General features: G+C 45.5%; 1 protein-coding gene across 1 annotated transcript in view; it reads right to left on the reverse strand.

The window, feature by feature from the left end:
- Positions 1 to 17,651, reverse strand: part of NDST2 (N-deacetylase and N-sulfotransferase 2) — a 337,717-nt gene that overhangs the window by 153,675 nt on the left and 166,391 nt on the right. Inside the window, exon 2 of the mRNA XM_063961347.1 lies at positions 5,169 to 6,539. Coding sequence (XP_063817417.1) covers positions 5,169 to 6,161 — 993 coding nt within the window. The 5' untranslated portion in view covers positions 6,162 to 6,539. The remainder of the gene's footprint in view (positions 1 to 5,168; positions 6,540 to 17,651) is intronic.

Raw genomic sequence — 17,651 nt, forward strand, 5'->3', positions numbered from 1 at the left:
TTTCATCTGAACTGAATCTCGATACCAGATTTACATGAGTTTATGCATTGAGCCAATGTATTGTGATTGTGTAACTAGGTATATACATTGAGTATGTGTACCCAATAAAATAGACCCCTTATCAATAGGATAATTTATTCTTCTTTAAAAAAAAAAAAAAAATAATAATAAAATCTTAAAATCAGTATTAAAGTGGAAACTATTTAAGCTTTTAGCCATCTGCTTTACCTTTCTGTTCTTTATAACGTCTGGGCATTTTAAGAATGTGCGTGTATTATTAGAATAAAACACATCCACCCGTTTGTCGATTTCTTGTACTTTACACCTGTCAAGTGTAAAAATATATTATCCATGTTAAATAATGACAGAAAGAAAAGCCAAAATATAAATAGAAACCTCTAATCCCCTACATGGGACATGTCTGAAACTGCATTTGGGTGGGAAAATGATAAAATGAACATATGGCCAGATGCTGTATACTGCATGTAGCACCTACAGAGGTGGTGGGGAAAAGGAATTAGGAAAGATGCAGTATGGCAACAGAAAGGGGTGGATTTAGAAAAAAGAAAAGAAAAAAAAGTGGCATTACTGGGGGAAGAAATTCTAGAAATCTGATCATCACATTGGAATCTTAGAGGAAACAAAATACATATGAGGGAGGAAAAAGAAAAGAAAAAACCCAGACTACGTGAAAAAGATGGACAGGCAGGTAAATGGTTTCTCCACTGTTCTGATGTTACCAATTTCTGGGTCTCCAGCAAATATTTAACAATTACTTCACCACAATTCACCAACTGCACTACCTCAATTCAGAAGCACAGATTTGTCACGAGGGAAGATACATGTGAAAGAACAAATGATGCACACACAAAAAATGTAATTTCATGACATTTTCTCAAGACAGAAAAAGCTACCTGCATTCTATATCAAGTGCACCCAAATTATAATCTTACATCTTATCTCTGGGATCAAACTTCTAGCTGAGTGAATCCAATACAACAAGATGATGGCAGAATAAATCCCGATACCACCACCGATGCTCAGGACACAGGGAAGATACACTGAGCTGACTGACAAGCTGTCATACGGACACCCCGCTGACAGATCCAACTCCTCCACCCTAAATCCCTACACCAGACAGAGCATGAATAGCAGAATCAGCACCTCGCCCCTATAACGCAGACATGGAAGATGCCTCCTGTGGATATAGCCTCTGCCAGCTCTCAGAGACTATACTAAAAAGAAGGGGATAGATGTAGAAAAAAATAAAAAGTCCTTGAAATGACATAAAAGGAGCAGTCATCTCGGGGCATCGGAACTTCACGCCTGAGGAAAATTAAAATCCTTCTTATGTGCAAATCCTGCAGGGTCTGAAGTGAAATCCATTTACTTATGTGACGGTTGCTCCCACTCATTTATAGTAATTCCGTGCATTTATTTTACTTATTCAGTTTTTCTTTGTTTTAGGCTTCCAATGAAAAAAAACAAAACCTCCAAATTTAACCAATTTTGTGCCAGACCACGGCACAATCAAGATTATATACACAACTACCTACCTGTCAGAGGAGATATTAACAAATGCCACCTCTGAGCTCATGGTGGAGACATTCTGAGTGACCCCTGTGCTAAACAGCACCCAAAGAAGCCAGGAAAACATAAAACTGTGACCACCAGGGGGAACGTCCCCACCAAAGGCTTTATTAAGAGCAGTGCAACCCTGTACAGCCATCTTCTTCATGCTTTACAGGAGAAGGCTTTACAAACAGACCCCAGAGAAATACTATTGGGGTTAAAGCAGCAAAGGCAGCTTATGAGTCAGGAGAAAAATCAATTAGTTGGTTGGACAGCTCAAAATGCCGAATGTTAAAAGGTTCACTCCAGCTAAGTGTTCAATAAGAAAAAGCTCTCCCTTTCTCATCCACATCACAGACTTTAATGTGCAATTATCCAATCGCCTCCATTTAAGACAAATTATTGATGTAATATACTTTACATTTGGGAGTTTTAAAAGGTGCAGCTATTGCCATTTTATGACCAACTTCAGTACTCATCTGCTGCAGAGTGCGTCTAGCTGACAATCTCCACTGGAGCTGTACAATTCCCAGACATAAAACACAGAGGGGGTAGAAGTCTATTTACAGAACCCTTACAAGGAAGTCTATACATATTGACAATATATGGATACTTACTAGAGGATCTATTTATATTGCAGGTGTTTGTTGCTGTAGCCGCCAATACCACTTTTGTGAAAATATCTTTCGGCAGACACAAATGTAAAAATAGAAGCCATCAGAGGTGGGGCTGCAGCGCAGCCTAAATTTCAAACAGGGGAGACACATCTACTGCCAGTGAGTTCCGGACGGTGATGTTTGGCAGCATTTGGAGGGCAGTCGCTGTGACTCCACTATTTGAATTTTGGACTGCGCTGCAGCAACACATCTGGAGCCACCACTGGAAGCTATCTAGACAATAAATGCCATCAAAGACAAAAGACTAAATGGAATTCCAAACAGAATATGCCCACACATGGGAACCCTAACTATCAGATATGAGATATCAAGACAGAATACATAGTTGAGCCTTAACATGACATTACACTGCAGGTCTGCTAAAAAGCATTCTGATGTAATACTTAACAAAACTACACTGATGTGATGATCAAAAGCTTTACCCCCGAGTATGAATCAACCAATTTAAAAATGTGCATTTCTGCAAAGCAAGTCTGCTAGGCTGTCAGTCACTGCCTGTCTGTGCAGTCAGAGAAACTCCTCCCCCCCTGCTGCATAGGAGGGTATGGTTAACATATTTAGGGGGAAATCAATCAGCCCTGTTAATTTACTAGGGGTGAAAACGGGTGGTATCCCCAGGCTTTAACGCCGGGTGCTATTCAAGGAGAGACTCTCTCTCACCCAGTAAACTAACTGTTAACGGGCATTAACACATAATCCAGGATAAATTCCCAGACCTGTGTGTTAACACGGTCGCAGCACCCAAAAACAGGCCATTTATTGGTGGATTCTTTTTAAGCCTGCTCAGGCTTGAAAACAAGATCCCAGTTAACTGCAGCGTGTGGGCTGCCTTCTAAACAGATTAAAGTCCCCCCTAAATTGATTTTAAAAAAAAATGCACCAGCAACATAACAGGGTTGAAACTGGATATATCAGTTTCATATTAAAGTCACCGAAGTCTAGCAAATTCTCCTAACTCCCCCTCACTTAGATATACAGGAGCAGGCTTTGTAGTGACACTCAACTGATAGAAAGTGACTGGGCAACAGGCCGGGATGCATTGCGGGATGCGTAACGGCAGTCGGGATCCTGGCAGTCAGGATACCGACGCTGGAATCCCGACCACTGAACATGCCTACAGCCAGAATCCCGGCTAACAGAGGCTATTCCAACTCATGGGTGTCCATAACACCCATAGAGTGGGAACAGAACCTGTGGTGAGCACAGCAAGGCGAGCGCAGCCCCCTGCCGGCATCCTGGAGGCCGGGATCCTGGCCAACGGCATACCATACCCAACGCAACAGGGCAACGCTGAGTTGTGGGTACTTCATTAGTAAGAGATTAAGCAGGATATGCTGAGCACCCAACTCACCAGTAAAGTTACATTTCAGATTTCACTAGGAGGAAACAAAAAGACTATATCCCTCAAATGCTACTCTGTTTAATCTGTTTACTCCAGTATATGTCTGTCAGAAAGCAAAAGCCGTTCTCTGAAATGTCAGCTACTAGGATACCGTTGCCTTCCAGTCTCTTTTCTACTTTCCACATATTTATACTGAACCTTTTTACATGCAGCCCTCACTTCACTATTAAAGACCATCTCCCAAAAGAACTGGGATCAGCCAAAATAAAAATCCTAAATATGTGCTGTTATGAATATTCCAATAATCCGATTGGTCATGGGTTGGTCTAGTCTCACCTCACCCCCCCCCCCCCCCCCACTCCCACCCCAAAAAACAAAACATTAGAAATAGATATGAAGAAGGGCTCTGACTCTGCAAGCACATCTAAAACAAACTCTGTATAATCCCATTTTGTGGGCACAGCAATAAAAGCTGATCCCATATGACTGGCCACTGGCTGAGATCACCAACAGCTCCTTCAAATCAACAACAGTATACTTGCAGATTTATTTTACCACCTTTAGCAGCTTCCATGTCATATACCGAACAGACTATTATCAGAAAATGTGATGAGGAGCCTGTGATGACCATTCATTTTAAAGCAAGCGCTATCTTTGGCAGGAGTGTGCTGTATTGCCCCAATCTATAAACAGCTTTCTGAGAGGAGTGTAAGGTGTTAACACACAACCAAAGAGCATTTCACCGACAACTGCTTGAAGGTCCTTCGACAAAAACATGCAAAGCATGAAATCTTGTAACAGCATAATGCCTAATACAGAGATTATTATAAGAAGATTGCAATCATATGATTTGGGGGTTCTGGATGGATAAAGTTTCCATGATAGAAGGTGAATAATTAGGCTTCTGTAGCCAAAAGATTAGTGGTTAGCTGAACTGGTAAATTAAGTTACAAAGGGTGTCTGCATGAGATGTCTTTTTCAATTCTTCCTCCCTTGACAAAGACTTAACATCTCACACAGAAGCATGAGTCAGATGACAGTGTCGAATTTAGAAAGATCATGGATATAAAGACAATGTAGAATTTGCAATAATTAAAAAGTGAAAGGACACTGCAGGGTTTCTTTTGCCAAAGGTGAACTATACTGGGACAAGAGGGAAACCTAGTGCATAAAAACACATAGTTCTGTTCTTATGGTCTCTGTATATGCTTGCTTTTTAGTTTCGTTGATTGTTCATTGAACTATTGATGACAATAAAGTATTATTATTATTATTATTATAAAAACACATAGAAGACAAGTATTCATACTTTCCACTGATAAAACAGGTCACAAAAATATCTATGAGGATGCACAACCTCTGATCCCAGTGGGTTACCTGCAGCAACATCTATATTTCTAGGTAATAGTTATAGCATTTATTCGCTCTAGCATTTAGTCTCCACTAGGTACAAAGGAAGTAAATCTAAGTACTAGTTCTTATTTACATTCTCATACATTTTATGCTTTATTCACCATGTCAGAGGTAATGAGAGATGTGTATCACCTTACAAGGTGCCACCTTTTAAGAGGACTTACCTCTACATCGGAAACTTTCATTCGTGTTCCTTCTTTGCCAACAAATATATCATCAATGTCAACCAAAATGTATCGGTCAAGTGTGAGGCAAAGTCGTTTGCCAGTTAAGTACGCAATGGCATCAACAAAAATAAGTTTGTGCAGCCAAAAGTTAAGGTTATTGCCAAACAGTACCCTTTGGATTCCATCATGAAGACCCAAATCCTGCACCACAGTGGCATGAAGTGCTTTGTGTGTCGCAAGGTGCGGGATTGATTCAGAAGACTTGGTGCTGGCCAACAGTACAGGTTCATACGTGCTGTGGTTAGACTGGAATACCGTCCAGTCATCTCCGGGAAGAGGACCTTGATCCACCTCATTAGCTCTCGTAACATACAGAAGTGGAGCATTTGGGTTAATGTGGTAGTCCCTCAGTCCCAAATTGGAATGTAGGAAGAGTGGGAAGCCTTTGAGCTGTGCACTTAGTAAGCTATTCTCATTTGCTTTGAAGAAACCGATGATACCAACCCCATATTCAACACAGTATTTGTCTAGCAGTTCACGGTTCCATGCATCTAAATTGACATACTTAAGGATGTTCTCATAAATTATCAGAGCGTAACGACCTCTGTCTTTATCGGTCAAAGTCGGCATATCTCCCTTCCCGGGAGCGATTTCTGTCCTGTACCTGAATCGACCCGATTCCAAGATGGCCACGATTTCCTGTCCAAGCTGAGAGTATATGCTCTCCACAAATACAAGCACCACTGGCTCAGTGCGAGAAGTGTCCACAGATCTGGCTAGCCGCCAGCTGGCCTGGGGCTGAACAACAATTCTCTGCTGGCTACTGCAGTCGCTAAAAGGTGGAGGAGGGGGCTCCTTGATTTTAGGGCTGTTGGTTACATAGTAAGCCAAAAAGCACATGGAGGCCAAGCTGAAGGCAATCAGTAGCAGGATCAAGCGGTGAAGTTCCAGCTGTCGCATGTGCCGAACAAGTTTCCATAGGTGAATCATGGTGAGGCCAAACACCCCACCTGCTTGCAGAATTCACCTAAACTGCTTGATCACTGTCCTCTGACTGCACAGTGCAGAAATGTAATGTCCCTCTCGGGTGCAGCAGCAACAGCACAGTACAAGGCAATAAAAGTAGGATGCAAAGAGGTGAGATCGCCTCCAGCCTGCCATTTATGTCAGGTTACCATGGCCTCCAATTCCCATTGCTTCTCTGCACACCGATCTAGGCTCCTTAACAGATTGCCACCACAACACGATTACATCCCAATCATCTCTCACATCTCTCTTTCCTCTTGTGCTGGCAAGGAGCTGCTTCTGAAGAACGACTCCCTCCCAGAGTCTAATCCAGACGTTTAATCTTCGCCGTTAGGCTGTGTCCTGGAATTAGGCAAAACAAAACATTGTCAAAAAGGCTGTTTGATTGGAAAACAAGAATAGTTCATTAACTCCTCTGCAGCACATTATAAAGAAATCTCAGTGTACTTATTAATTACTTTATTAAAGGTTCACAACTACAATTAAAACTTACATATTTTTACTTTGCCTTTACCACGTTATACTCCGTTTAAGCATAGTTTGTTTGTTTTTTACAGTTCACTGTGAAGTTGATATAATGTAACTTTAGAAAAGGATTAGAAATGGTCATATTGCTAGGACTGCAAATCTGAAGTGTGACAATGTTGAGGTTTTCGTAGGTAACACATTTATTTAGTGAATCAGAGAATGTAGTGTAAATTACAAAGTGCTGTAACATTGGCCTGTACACAGTGTAGGAAGCCATGGGGTTTTCAAGACCCTGGGATCCCCTAGAAACATCATTAATGCTGGGCATATATGAGTATCTGTAGCATGCATGCAGCTGACCGATCTGAAAATCTTGATCGAACGGGAATGCATGAACACCCAGCGTGTCCTTCCAATGTGATATTTTCATAGTGTCCGGTCAGCCGCAGCAGGCAGTGTATGCCCTACCGTTGCTGACCGACAGACATTCCCCTTGTTCCTTCACATGGGAAGCAACAGGGAAAGGTTTCCTCCCCGGTGGTAGAGCACCGATATAAGGTGACACACTGTGAGAGATCTCACAGTATATGTCCAAATATCTGCAGTGGCAGATAGCATGCCTGTCGGTCTGACAGAAATTTTATTGCTGCTGTATGCCTAGCATAAGGAACAAAGGCCGTGAGTGTGTATGCGTTGGGTATGTGTGACCGGTGGCCAGGTCACCTCCAGTCACCATACCATCGCCGGGATCCCTTTGCGGCCTCGCTGCACTCGCTACGCTGCGCTCGACACAGGTTCTATTCCCACTCTATGGGCGTCGTGGACACCCACGAGTGGGAATAGTCCCTGCTAGTCGGCATGCTGACTATCGGAATTGTTAGGGGGAGGGATCCTGGCATCGGTATTGTGACCAGTGGTCTCCCGAACGCTGGTCACCTAACTACATCCCGTGTGTATGTATATGTAGCAGATTGACTGTAAATGAGAACTTTATGAAAAGTAACCAATTGACAGGTCCATGATATAGAATATATGCTCATAACGGTGTATGCAAACCTAATTTCTACAACTGTTTTTGCATTTCTGAGGAAGTCAGAAGTGAATTTTGAGCATTACGATAGAATTCTATAAAATCAACATTTTATAATTACTCATCATGTATTGAACACTCATCCAGGGCATTAACTTAAACTGGGTCACTTTTACAATCATGCCTGAGACACAAGGTTTCTTACAATTTCACTATATAAAGTCCTGACGAACATGCAGATTCATGCGTGCACATTGCTACAATCTACCTTGTGATCCTCATCTCTTAAAACCACCTGCAGAAAATATTGTACACATGCTACATATCTGGCTATGCTGCTGCTGGAGCATTCCCAGAAGCACTGGACAAATTGTGCACACACACATCCAGATTTTGTACAAACACGTTGCAGAAATATTAGAATAAACTTAAAACTAAATTGTCAGATGCAATCTCTGTTGTGATAAAACAAGATCGCAGGTACATGAACACTCTTATAAATATCTCAACAAGAAGTTGTGAATCGCATAATCTGTATAAGTGTGCACCCAGTTTAACACACCAAGCTCTTCATCCAGCTTCATTTATCCTCTCACGAGAAGATAAAATAGAGACTCCAATAATGCAAGTACTCAAAGACGTGTTTCAAAAGGGAAATTCAATTATTTCTCGTGTGCTTGTAAAGGCCCGTATTCATGGGCCGATGTGGGAGAGACATGTGCTGAGCGAACCGCTCAGCACACATCTCTCCCACCGCTCTGCACAGCGGATGTGTGCTGAGCGTGCGGGGGGAGACGGGAAGGGGGGGGGGGGGGGGGAAGGGCGCTTAATTCATGGCTCATTTCTGCATGCAGGCCAATATAGCACCAGCGATAGCGATGCGCGGGGCTGCGCATCGCTATCGCTGTGGGGGGTACACACGGAGCGATCATGCTTAAAATCTAAGCAATCTAGTCAGATTGCTTAGATTTTAAGCAGCGATCGCACCGTGAGTACCCCCCTTAAGACTGGGTACACACAATAAGTGACTTGACGGCGGACCGACAGAGCAGCCAATTCAGGTAAGCATATACACTTATCGATCAGCTGCTCAATATGTCGGTTACTGTCATCCAGCTGGGAAGGCTGGATGTCAGTCTTTGCAGCAAGTGTACACACAAGCAGATGCACCAATATCAGGGACGGATTAAAGGGGGGGCACTCACACAGGCCAATTGGCGAGAGAAGGTGTCACCTGTTCCCGGAAGGACCTGCTGCGGCTCTACATTCTGCATGCACTAACTGCATACAGTGCAGACAGCGGTTCCCTAGTCCTCATCGTTATGTGGCTTCTGTGCCACTGATAAGCGAACTCGGGAGCTGCTGCTCTGCCCCGTATGCAGTCAGTACATGCAGAGCGCAGATCTGAAAGCCTGCTGCCACAGAAGCCAGAGGGGTTTACTCAGGGGAGTGGGAAGGGGTAGGTGTACTGTGCAGCATAGATGTGGGAGAGGGAGGACGCAAGGCAAGAGGCCATTTTAATGGAGGGGGTATCCACAACTTTGTTACCCCTAGGCCCCCTCAAACCTCAATTCAACCTTGACAAATATATCTGCAGATAAATTGTGCATCAGCTGTGCTGCACAGCCAATGCAATAGGTCTGTGAACGACGTTGTTCACCAACATTTCGGGTGTATACACCCGCCACGGATATATTAGCCATTCACTTGAATGGCCAATACATCATCTGGTGTGTACCCAGCTAGGAGACATCTGACGGCAGCTATTCAATTGTTTGCTGTAAGTTTGGGTGTGCAAACCAGGGACTTTGCACGGGCTCAGCAGCTTGATGCATCTACACCCAGTGCATTTGGGCAAGGAAAACACAGTAAGTAATGCAGTCATGCCCAATTGGCAAAACAGTTGAATAGCTCAGTCGGGTGGCCATTACTTATCGCCGCTCAAAAAAAAAAAAAAACTTTATCCCCCCTTAGTTGCTTAATATCTATGCTAATATGCTCTACTGGACACAACAGTTATATTCTATATTTTTCCTTTGACAGTCTTTTTTCTTTTCTTTTTTTTTTAAAGTTTTTGGATTTGTTTTATATGATTGTTACTTCTACACAGGTGCCCTACATTTCCTCACATACCCTTAAGATCTGGAAGTTTGTTCTTTACCTTGGACAGAAACTGAAAATATTTCCTGAAAGCTGCAGAGAATAACTTGAACACATGTGGCAGCTGAATCATAGCAGAAAAAGCTCAATATCTGGCTGGAAACTGCATTAACTCTGCACATGATGGAAAGTTTCATATGCAAAATAAAAAGCGTTGTATTTTCCAACATCCCATCTGCCCGGGAAAATGTGTGCTCAGCAGATTTGTTGGAAAGGATTTCCCACAGTGCTCGGGGAATGGTGATGTCAGCAAATGCACTGCTACGGAAGAGGTTGTCATTTGGTGGTGTAATATTTGTGGTCAAAGGACAGGATTCTTTGCCTCTGAAACAAACTCAAGAGGACAGAGCACAGGAAGGGCTCCAGCACACTGAAGTCAAATGTGTTCCCAAGAATTTGGAAGTCAAACGCACAAGAAGCCCACCCAGTCTATGACACATCACATTAAGGGCTCAGTGACCAGAAAGCAACTAGGAACTTTGTGTGAGAATATTTACCGTCTGCGTGGTATTATTTACAGACATGATGTACCAATATGTTCTAAATGCAGTCGCCAAAACAATAATACAGTAACTAGAACAACAATGAGCTCCTGAATAGTTTCATGTAAAAGTCTCCATGACCTATACATTGAGATATTTGTATATTGTATATATTGTTAGAGGGGAGTGCCACATAAGATTGATTTTCAGACCTCAATAGTTGCAAGTAATATCCCACCAGATATGAACTCCTCGTACTTGTTGCTAAAACACACATTAGATAGCAATACACTTCTGTAAAGAAATGTGGACTTTGTATGACGACTATCCCAGCTTGTGCTCATGATAAGGAGGTGTGTGTGTGTGTGTGTGTGTGTGTGTGTGTGTGTGTGTGTGTGTGTGTGTGTGACAACAAAATAGGTGCACACTTCTGTTACTTATATGCAAATTTATTATTGCTGCCCAAAGACCCCAGTGTTTTAATTTCATAGAGACCGATTCAATTGTTGCTGCCGCCCCTTGCCGGGCGTCTAGTTTAGCTATTCAACGGTTTTGTCAAAAGACGCTCATAGCATAGATGCCCAGCAGGGGGAACCAGCAACAACTGAATGGGCCCCCTAGAGGTAAGAGTCTGTTATACCCCTTTCACACCGCACAAATAACCCGGTCTATTGGCGGGTCGACGCAGGTCTCTGTGCAGTGTGAAAGGGGTCACTGATGAATTCCTGGGTCTCCTGACCCGGTAATTCAACCCGGGAATAAAGAAGGGTTACTCCGGGGTTTAATATCGGGTCAGGTGCAGTGTGAATGGGTTGCCGGGTAGATGTGACCCGGGACCCGTTCACAGCATAGGTAGAGGCAGCGTGAAGATGATCTCATCTTCCAGCACCGTCTCCGCCCCCGATGCTGCCGCGGTCCCCGACGGGTCGGGAAGCCAGTTTGTAAGGGTCCAATGCTGGGTCACACCTAGGAAGGACCCATTTCCAATTCACAGGTGGGAACCAGCATTGTGATCTGAAAGGGGTATTACAGACCTTTAAAACCATGTTACTGCTCTAGGCCTATGGCAGTATGGATCAAGTTTCTTTATGAAATTCCTGGAATATGCCTGTTCTAGCTAGAGATGTGCAGCGGGCACTTTTCGTGTTTTGTGTTTTGGTTCTAATTCCACTTTCGTGTTTTGGTTTTGGCTTGGTTTTGCAAAAAAAAACCCATTCGTGTTCTGGTTTTGGATCTGGATGATTTTTGAAGAAAAAAAATAAAATAAAAACAGCTAAAATCACAGATTTTGGGGGTAATTTGCTCCTATGGTATTATTACCTCAATAACATTCATTTCCACTCATTTCCAGTCTATTCTGAACACCTCACAATATTGTTTTTAGGCCTAAAAGTTGCTGTATGACTAAATTAAACGACACAAGTGTGCGGCACAAACACCTGGCCCATCTAGGAGTGGTACTGCAGTTGCAGACAAGATGGCACTATTCAAAAACTAGGCCCCAAACAGCACATGATGCAAAGAAGAAAAAGAGGTGCAATTAGGTAGCTGGATGGCCAAGCTAAGCGATAAGTGTGCGGCACAAACACCTGGCCCATCTAGGAGTGGCACTGCAGTGTCAGACAGGATGGCACTTTTCAAAGACTAGGCCCCAAACAGCACCTCACGCAAAGATATAGAAGAGGTGCAATGAGGTAGCTGTATGACTAAGCCAAGCAACACAAACAATTCCCACTGGAATTATACGTCCAAATCACTGGAATTAAATGGCAAAATCACTGGAATTATACGGCCAAATCACTGGAATTAAATGGCAGTACCACTGGACATATAAGGAAGTGTCAGACAGGATGGCACTTTAAAAAAATAGTCCCCAAACAGCACATCATGCCAAGAAGTAAAAGAGGGCAATGAGGTAGCTGTATGACTAAGCTAAGTGACAAGTGTGCGGCACAAACACCTGGCCCACTGCACCAATAGTGGATACCGGACGCAAGTCTAATACCAGCATAGTTGGTATGGTCTCAGTAATATATATATAAATAAAACTTTCCAAAAATCACGGCACTGCAGACAATTGCAATGAAAACACCAGACTTGTATTGCAGGTAGACGCACGTTTCAGAGCTTCAGCTCCGGCCTCTCAGTACCATACAAGAACATATATATATATATATATATATATATATACATATACATATACATATATATATATATATATATATATATATATATATACACACACATACATATATATATATATATATATATATATATATATATATATATATATATATATATATATATATACACACACATATATATATATATATATATATATATATATAGTGATCGCAAAAACGCGCTATAGCGCATTTTTTACCCCAAAATGAGGACTGGGGACTCACTTTGTAAGAATGGGCGGGTCCCCGGGGACGCGCTCCGTTGAAATTGCTCTCTGGCGCATGATTGGTTACTAGCTGACTTTTCTCTGACCTTATTGGTCAGAAGTCAGCGGCGGCTGCTGCTGCTGCTGGGCGGGAAGATGCGGTGCCGGGAGTCAGACAGGAACACGCTGAGAGGACTGACAGGAAGCTGCAGCGCGGCGCTCCCGGGCTTGAGTCACACTTCTCACCCTCTCCCCGGCTGCACTAGTCCACGGGAGGGGAGAGGGGAGGGCCCGCTAGATTACAGATGATACGGGAGATGCCGGAGCCGCCGCAAGATGACATCACCCAGCAGAGTGATGAAGTCGGACCCGCCACCTGTGAACAAATCCCTGCTCAGAGCTGGCAGGGCAGAGGTAATTTAGCTGAGCCAGTGTGCGGGGCCAGGCAGAAACTGAACAGCAGCAGGCTAATGCTGCCTTAACAGTGTCTGCCAGCCCAGTGTTTCCACCTTCCCTCCCCAACCAGCCCACTGTGTTTTCTCACTGCCCTCCCATCTAGAACCACCCTGTCAGTCCAGACACACTGATTCCCCTCCCTAACTCAGCCCAGTGTTACCTCCTCAAACCCCTATATCTCTGCCCCTCTACCTGGCGCAATGTGTATAACGTGCTCTGCCTGGCGCAGTGTGTGTAACGTGCTCTACCTGGCTCGGTGTGTATAACGTGCTCTACCTGGCGCAGTGTGTATAACGTGCTCTGCCTGGCGCGGTGTGTATAACGTGCTCTGCCTGGCGCGGTGTGTATAACGTGCTCTACCTGGCGCAGTGTGTATAACGTGCTCTGCCTGGCTCAGTGTGTATAACGTGCTCTACCTGGCGCAGTGTGTATAACGTGCTCTACCTGGCGCAGTGTGTATAACGTGCTCTACCTGGCGCAGTGTGTATAACGTGCTCTACCTGGCGCAGTGTGTATAACGTGCTCTACCTGGCGCAGTGTGTATAACGTGCTCTGCCTGGCGCAGTGTGTATAACGTGCTCTACCTGGCGCGGTGTGTATAACGTGCTCTACCTGGCGCGGTGTGTGTAACGTGCTCTACCTGGCGCGGTGTGTGTAACGTGCTCTACCTGGCGCGGTGTGTGTAACGTGCTCTACCTGGCGCGGTGTGTGTAACGTGCTCTACCTGGCGCGGTGTGTGTAACGTGCTCTGCCTGGCTCAGTGTGTATAATGTGCTCTACCTGGCGCAGTGTGTATAACGTGCTCTACCTGGCGCAGTGTGTATAACGTGCTCTACCTGGCGCAGTGTGTATAACGTGCTCTACCTGGCGCAGTGTGTATAACGTGCTCTCAGTGATCGCGCTGAGCCAAAAAAAAAGTGGGTCCCAGGGACCCCTCACTTTTAAAAATTGGGGTCCTACCGGTCTTTTTCTGGGTCCCATCAGAATGAAGGTTCTTTTTAATCTTAATCTTGTTTGGACACTACAAAAGTGTTGCAAGGTGGGGGGATGGGGTGACAATGCTGCTGGGCTGTCTAACATACAGGACACCCTGCACCAGAGGTGTAACTAGACATTTTGGTGCCCTTAGGCAGAAAGGGAATTGGTGTTCCACCTCCCAGATCGTAAAGTATAGGAAATGCGCGCCGCAGGCGCGCTGCAAAAATTTAGGGGCGTGGCTTCACGGGGAAGGGGCATGACCACATAATAGTGCCAATTCACATTACACCACACAGTAGTGCCGCTTATACACATTGCACCAGGTAGAACCTCCTATGCACACTGCGCCAGGCAGAGCACGTTATACACATTGCGCCAGGTAGAGCATGTCATACACATTGCGCCAGGCAGAGCACGTCATACACATTGCGCCAGGTAGAGCACGTCATACACATTGCGCCAGGTAGAGCACGTTATACACTTTGCGCCAGGTAGAGCACGTTATACACATTGCGCCAGGTAGAGCACGTTATACACATTGTGCCAGGCAGAGCATGTTATACACAATGCGCCAGGTAGAGCACGTTATACACATTGCGCCCGGTAGAGCATGTTACACACACTGCGCCAGGAAGAGCACGTTATACACAATGCGCCAGGTAGAGCACGTTATACACATTGCGCCCGGTAGAGCATGTTACACACATTGCGCCAGGTAGAGCACGTTATACACATTGCGCCAGGCAGAGCATGTTATACACATTGCACCAGGAAGAGCACGTTATTATACACATTGCACCAGGAAGAGCACGTCATTATACACATTGAGCCAGGTAGAGCATGTTATACACATTGCGCCCAGTAGAGCACGTTACACACATTGCACCAGGTAGAACACGTTATTATACACATTGAGCCAGGTAGAGCATGTTATACACATTGCGCCCGGTAGAGCACGTTACACACATTGCACCAGGAAGAGCACGTTATTATACACATTGAGCCAGGTAGAGCATGTTATACACATTGCGCCCGGTAGAGCACGTTACACACATTGCACCAGGTAGAACACGTTATTATACACATTGAGCCAGGTAAAGCATGTTATACACAATGTGCCAGGTAGCGCACGTTATACACATTGCGCCTGGTAGAGAACGTTATACACATTGCACCAGGAAGAACACTTAGACACATTGCACCAGGTAGAGCGCGTTATACACAATGCGCAAAGTAGAGCACGTTATACACAATGCACCCGGTAGAGCACCGAGGCACATTGCAGTAACCAGATTGCAGTGTAATAATCTAGTGACTACTGTACATAAAATGAGAATGCTTACATATAATAGTGAAATGTATATGCTGTATTTGTATTTGTATCCATCAATCTTTTTTAAAGTGATGCTGGCACGGGAACTGGGCACATGTACCTCTACCAACATAAGACACCAGTAATAACATTATGTGACACTGACAGGTTTCCTTATAAACACTGTTTATGTGTAAGCATAGAAAATTGGGCAAAGGTTTCTTAATGAAGTGAATGTTACAGTATCCCACTCCCTCACTCGGGCAGAGCACCGTGTACTGTGCCATGTCTGGACACCCGCCAGCCCCAATCACTTGTTTTAAACGTGAGCTGAGGTTCATTCTTGGACCCAAACTCCTGGATCAGGACCACGAATATGACCCCGCTTGTGTTCTGGATGCCAAAGACGGACCCATTGCACCACATGGCGGAGAGCATGACCAGCCACCTTCCGGGTGTACAAACTCTGTGCTGGTCTCCGGGTCCCCTGCTCCTCCAGCAGCAGCAGCAGTGATCTTCTCCCCATCTCCCGGCACGGAGTTCCACTCCCCCCCATTCTCTTGCTTCTCCTCATCAGTGATGAGGGGTGCGCTCTCCTCTGCCGCAGCTGCAGCACTGTCGTCCCCCGCCGGCTCCTCTTCTTCTGCTGCCGGGACATTGGTGGGTAGCTCTTCCTTACTCTGCACTAAGGACACTATATTAGCGGGGAGGAGGTGGAGATGAGCGGGGCCAGTCTGTCAGCGCTGCAGCACAGATTCATCCATGTGCTGGTGGCGGAGCCCATGTCTGCGGGGAGGAGGATTCAAAGCGGGCGGACTGGCGGGAGACGCTGCAGGGATGATTGGCTGGAGACTACAGGAGGTGATTGGTTGAGGAAACAGCCAGTCACCTCATGCGTCCCGCTGACTGGCTGGCGCAATCTCAGAGATTCAGATGAGCGCGTCCATCTGCTAAATGTCCCGGAGTATTTGCTGCTGCGGAGCGCGTCCCCGGGGACCCTCCCATTTTAGATAAGTGAGTCCCTAGACATCAAAAGCGGGTAAAATACGCGCTATAGCGCGTTTTTGCGATCACTGGCTCTCCCTAGCTCAGTGTGTATAACGTGCTCTGCCTGGCTCAGTGTGTATAACGTGCTCTACCTGGCGCAGTGTGTATAACGTGCTCTACCTGGCGCAGTGTGTATAACGTGCTCTACCTGGCGCAGTGTGTGTAACGTGCTCTACCTGGCGCATTGTGTGTAACGTGCTCTACCTGGCGCAGTGTGTATAACGTGCTCTACCTGGCGCATTGTGTGTAACGTGCTCTACCTGGCGCGGTGTGTGTAACGTGCTCTACCTGGCGCGGTGTGTGTAACGTGCTCTACCTGGCTCGGTGTGTGTAACGTGCTCTACCTGGCTCAGTGTGTGTAATGTGCTCTACCTGGCTCAGTGTGTGTAACGTGCTCTACCTGGCTCAGTGTGTGTAACGTGCTCTACCTGGCTCAGTGTGTGTAACGTGCTCTACCTGGCTCAGTGTGTGTAACGTGCTCTACCTGGCTCAGTGTGTGTAACGTGCTCTACCTGGCTCAGTGTGTGTACCGTGCTCTACCTGGCGCAGTGTGTGTAACGTGCTCTACCTGGCGCAGTGTGTGTAACGTGCTCTACCTGGCGCAGTGTGTGTAACGTGCTCTACCTGGCGCAGTGTGTGTAACGTGCTCTACCTGGCTCAGTGTGTATAACGTGCTCTACCTGGCTCAGTGTGTGTAACGTGCTCTACCTGGCTCAGTGTGTGTAACGTGCTCTACCTGGCGCAGTGTGTATAACGTGCTCTACCTGGCGCAGTGTGTATAACGTGCTCTACCTGGCGCAGTGTGTGTAACGTCCTCTACCTGGCGCAGTGTGTGTAACGTGCTCTACCTGGCGCAGTGTGTGTAACGTGCTCTACCTGGCGCAGTGTGTGTAACGTGCTCTACCTGGCTCAGTGTGTATAACGTGCTCTACCTGGCTCAGTGTGTGTAACGTGCTCTACCTGGCTCAGTGTGTGTAACGTGCTCTACCTGGCTCAGTGTGTGTAACGTGCTCTACCTGGCTCAGTGTGTGTAACGTGCTCTACCTGGCTCAGTGTGTGTAACGTGCTCTACCTGGCTCAGTGTGTGTACCGTGCTCTACCTGGCGCAGTGTGTATAACGTGCTCTACCTGG

Source organism: Pseudophryne corroboree, chromosome 3, assembly GCF_028390025.1.
Source record: "Pseudophryne corroboree isolate aPseCor3 chromosome 3, aPseCor3.hap2, whole genome shotgun sequence".
NCBI classification, from domain to species: Eukaryota; Metazoa; Chordata; class Amphibia; order Anura; family Myobatrachidae; genus Pseudophryne; species Pseudophryne corroboree.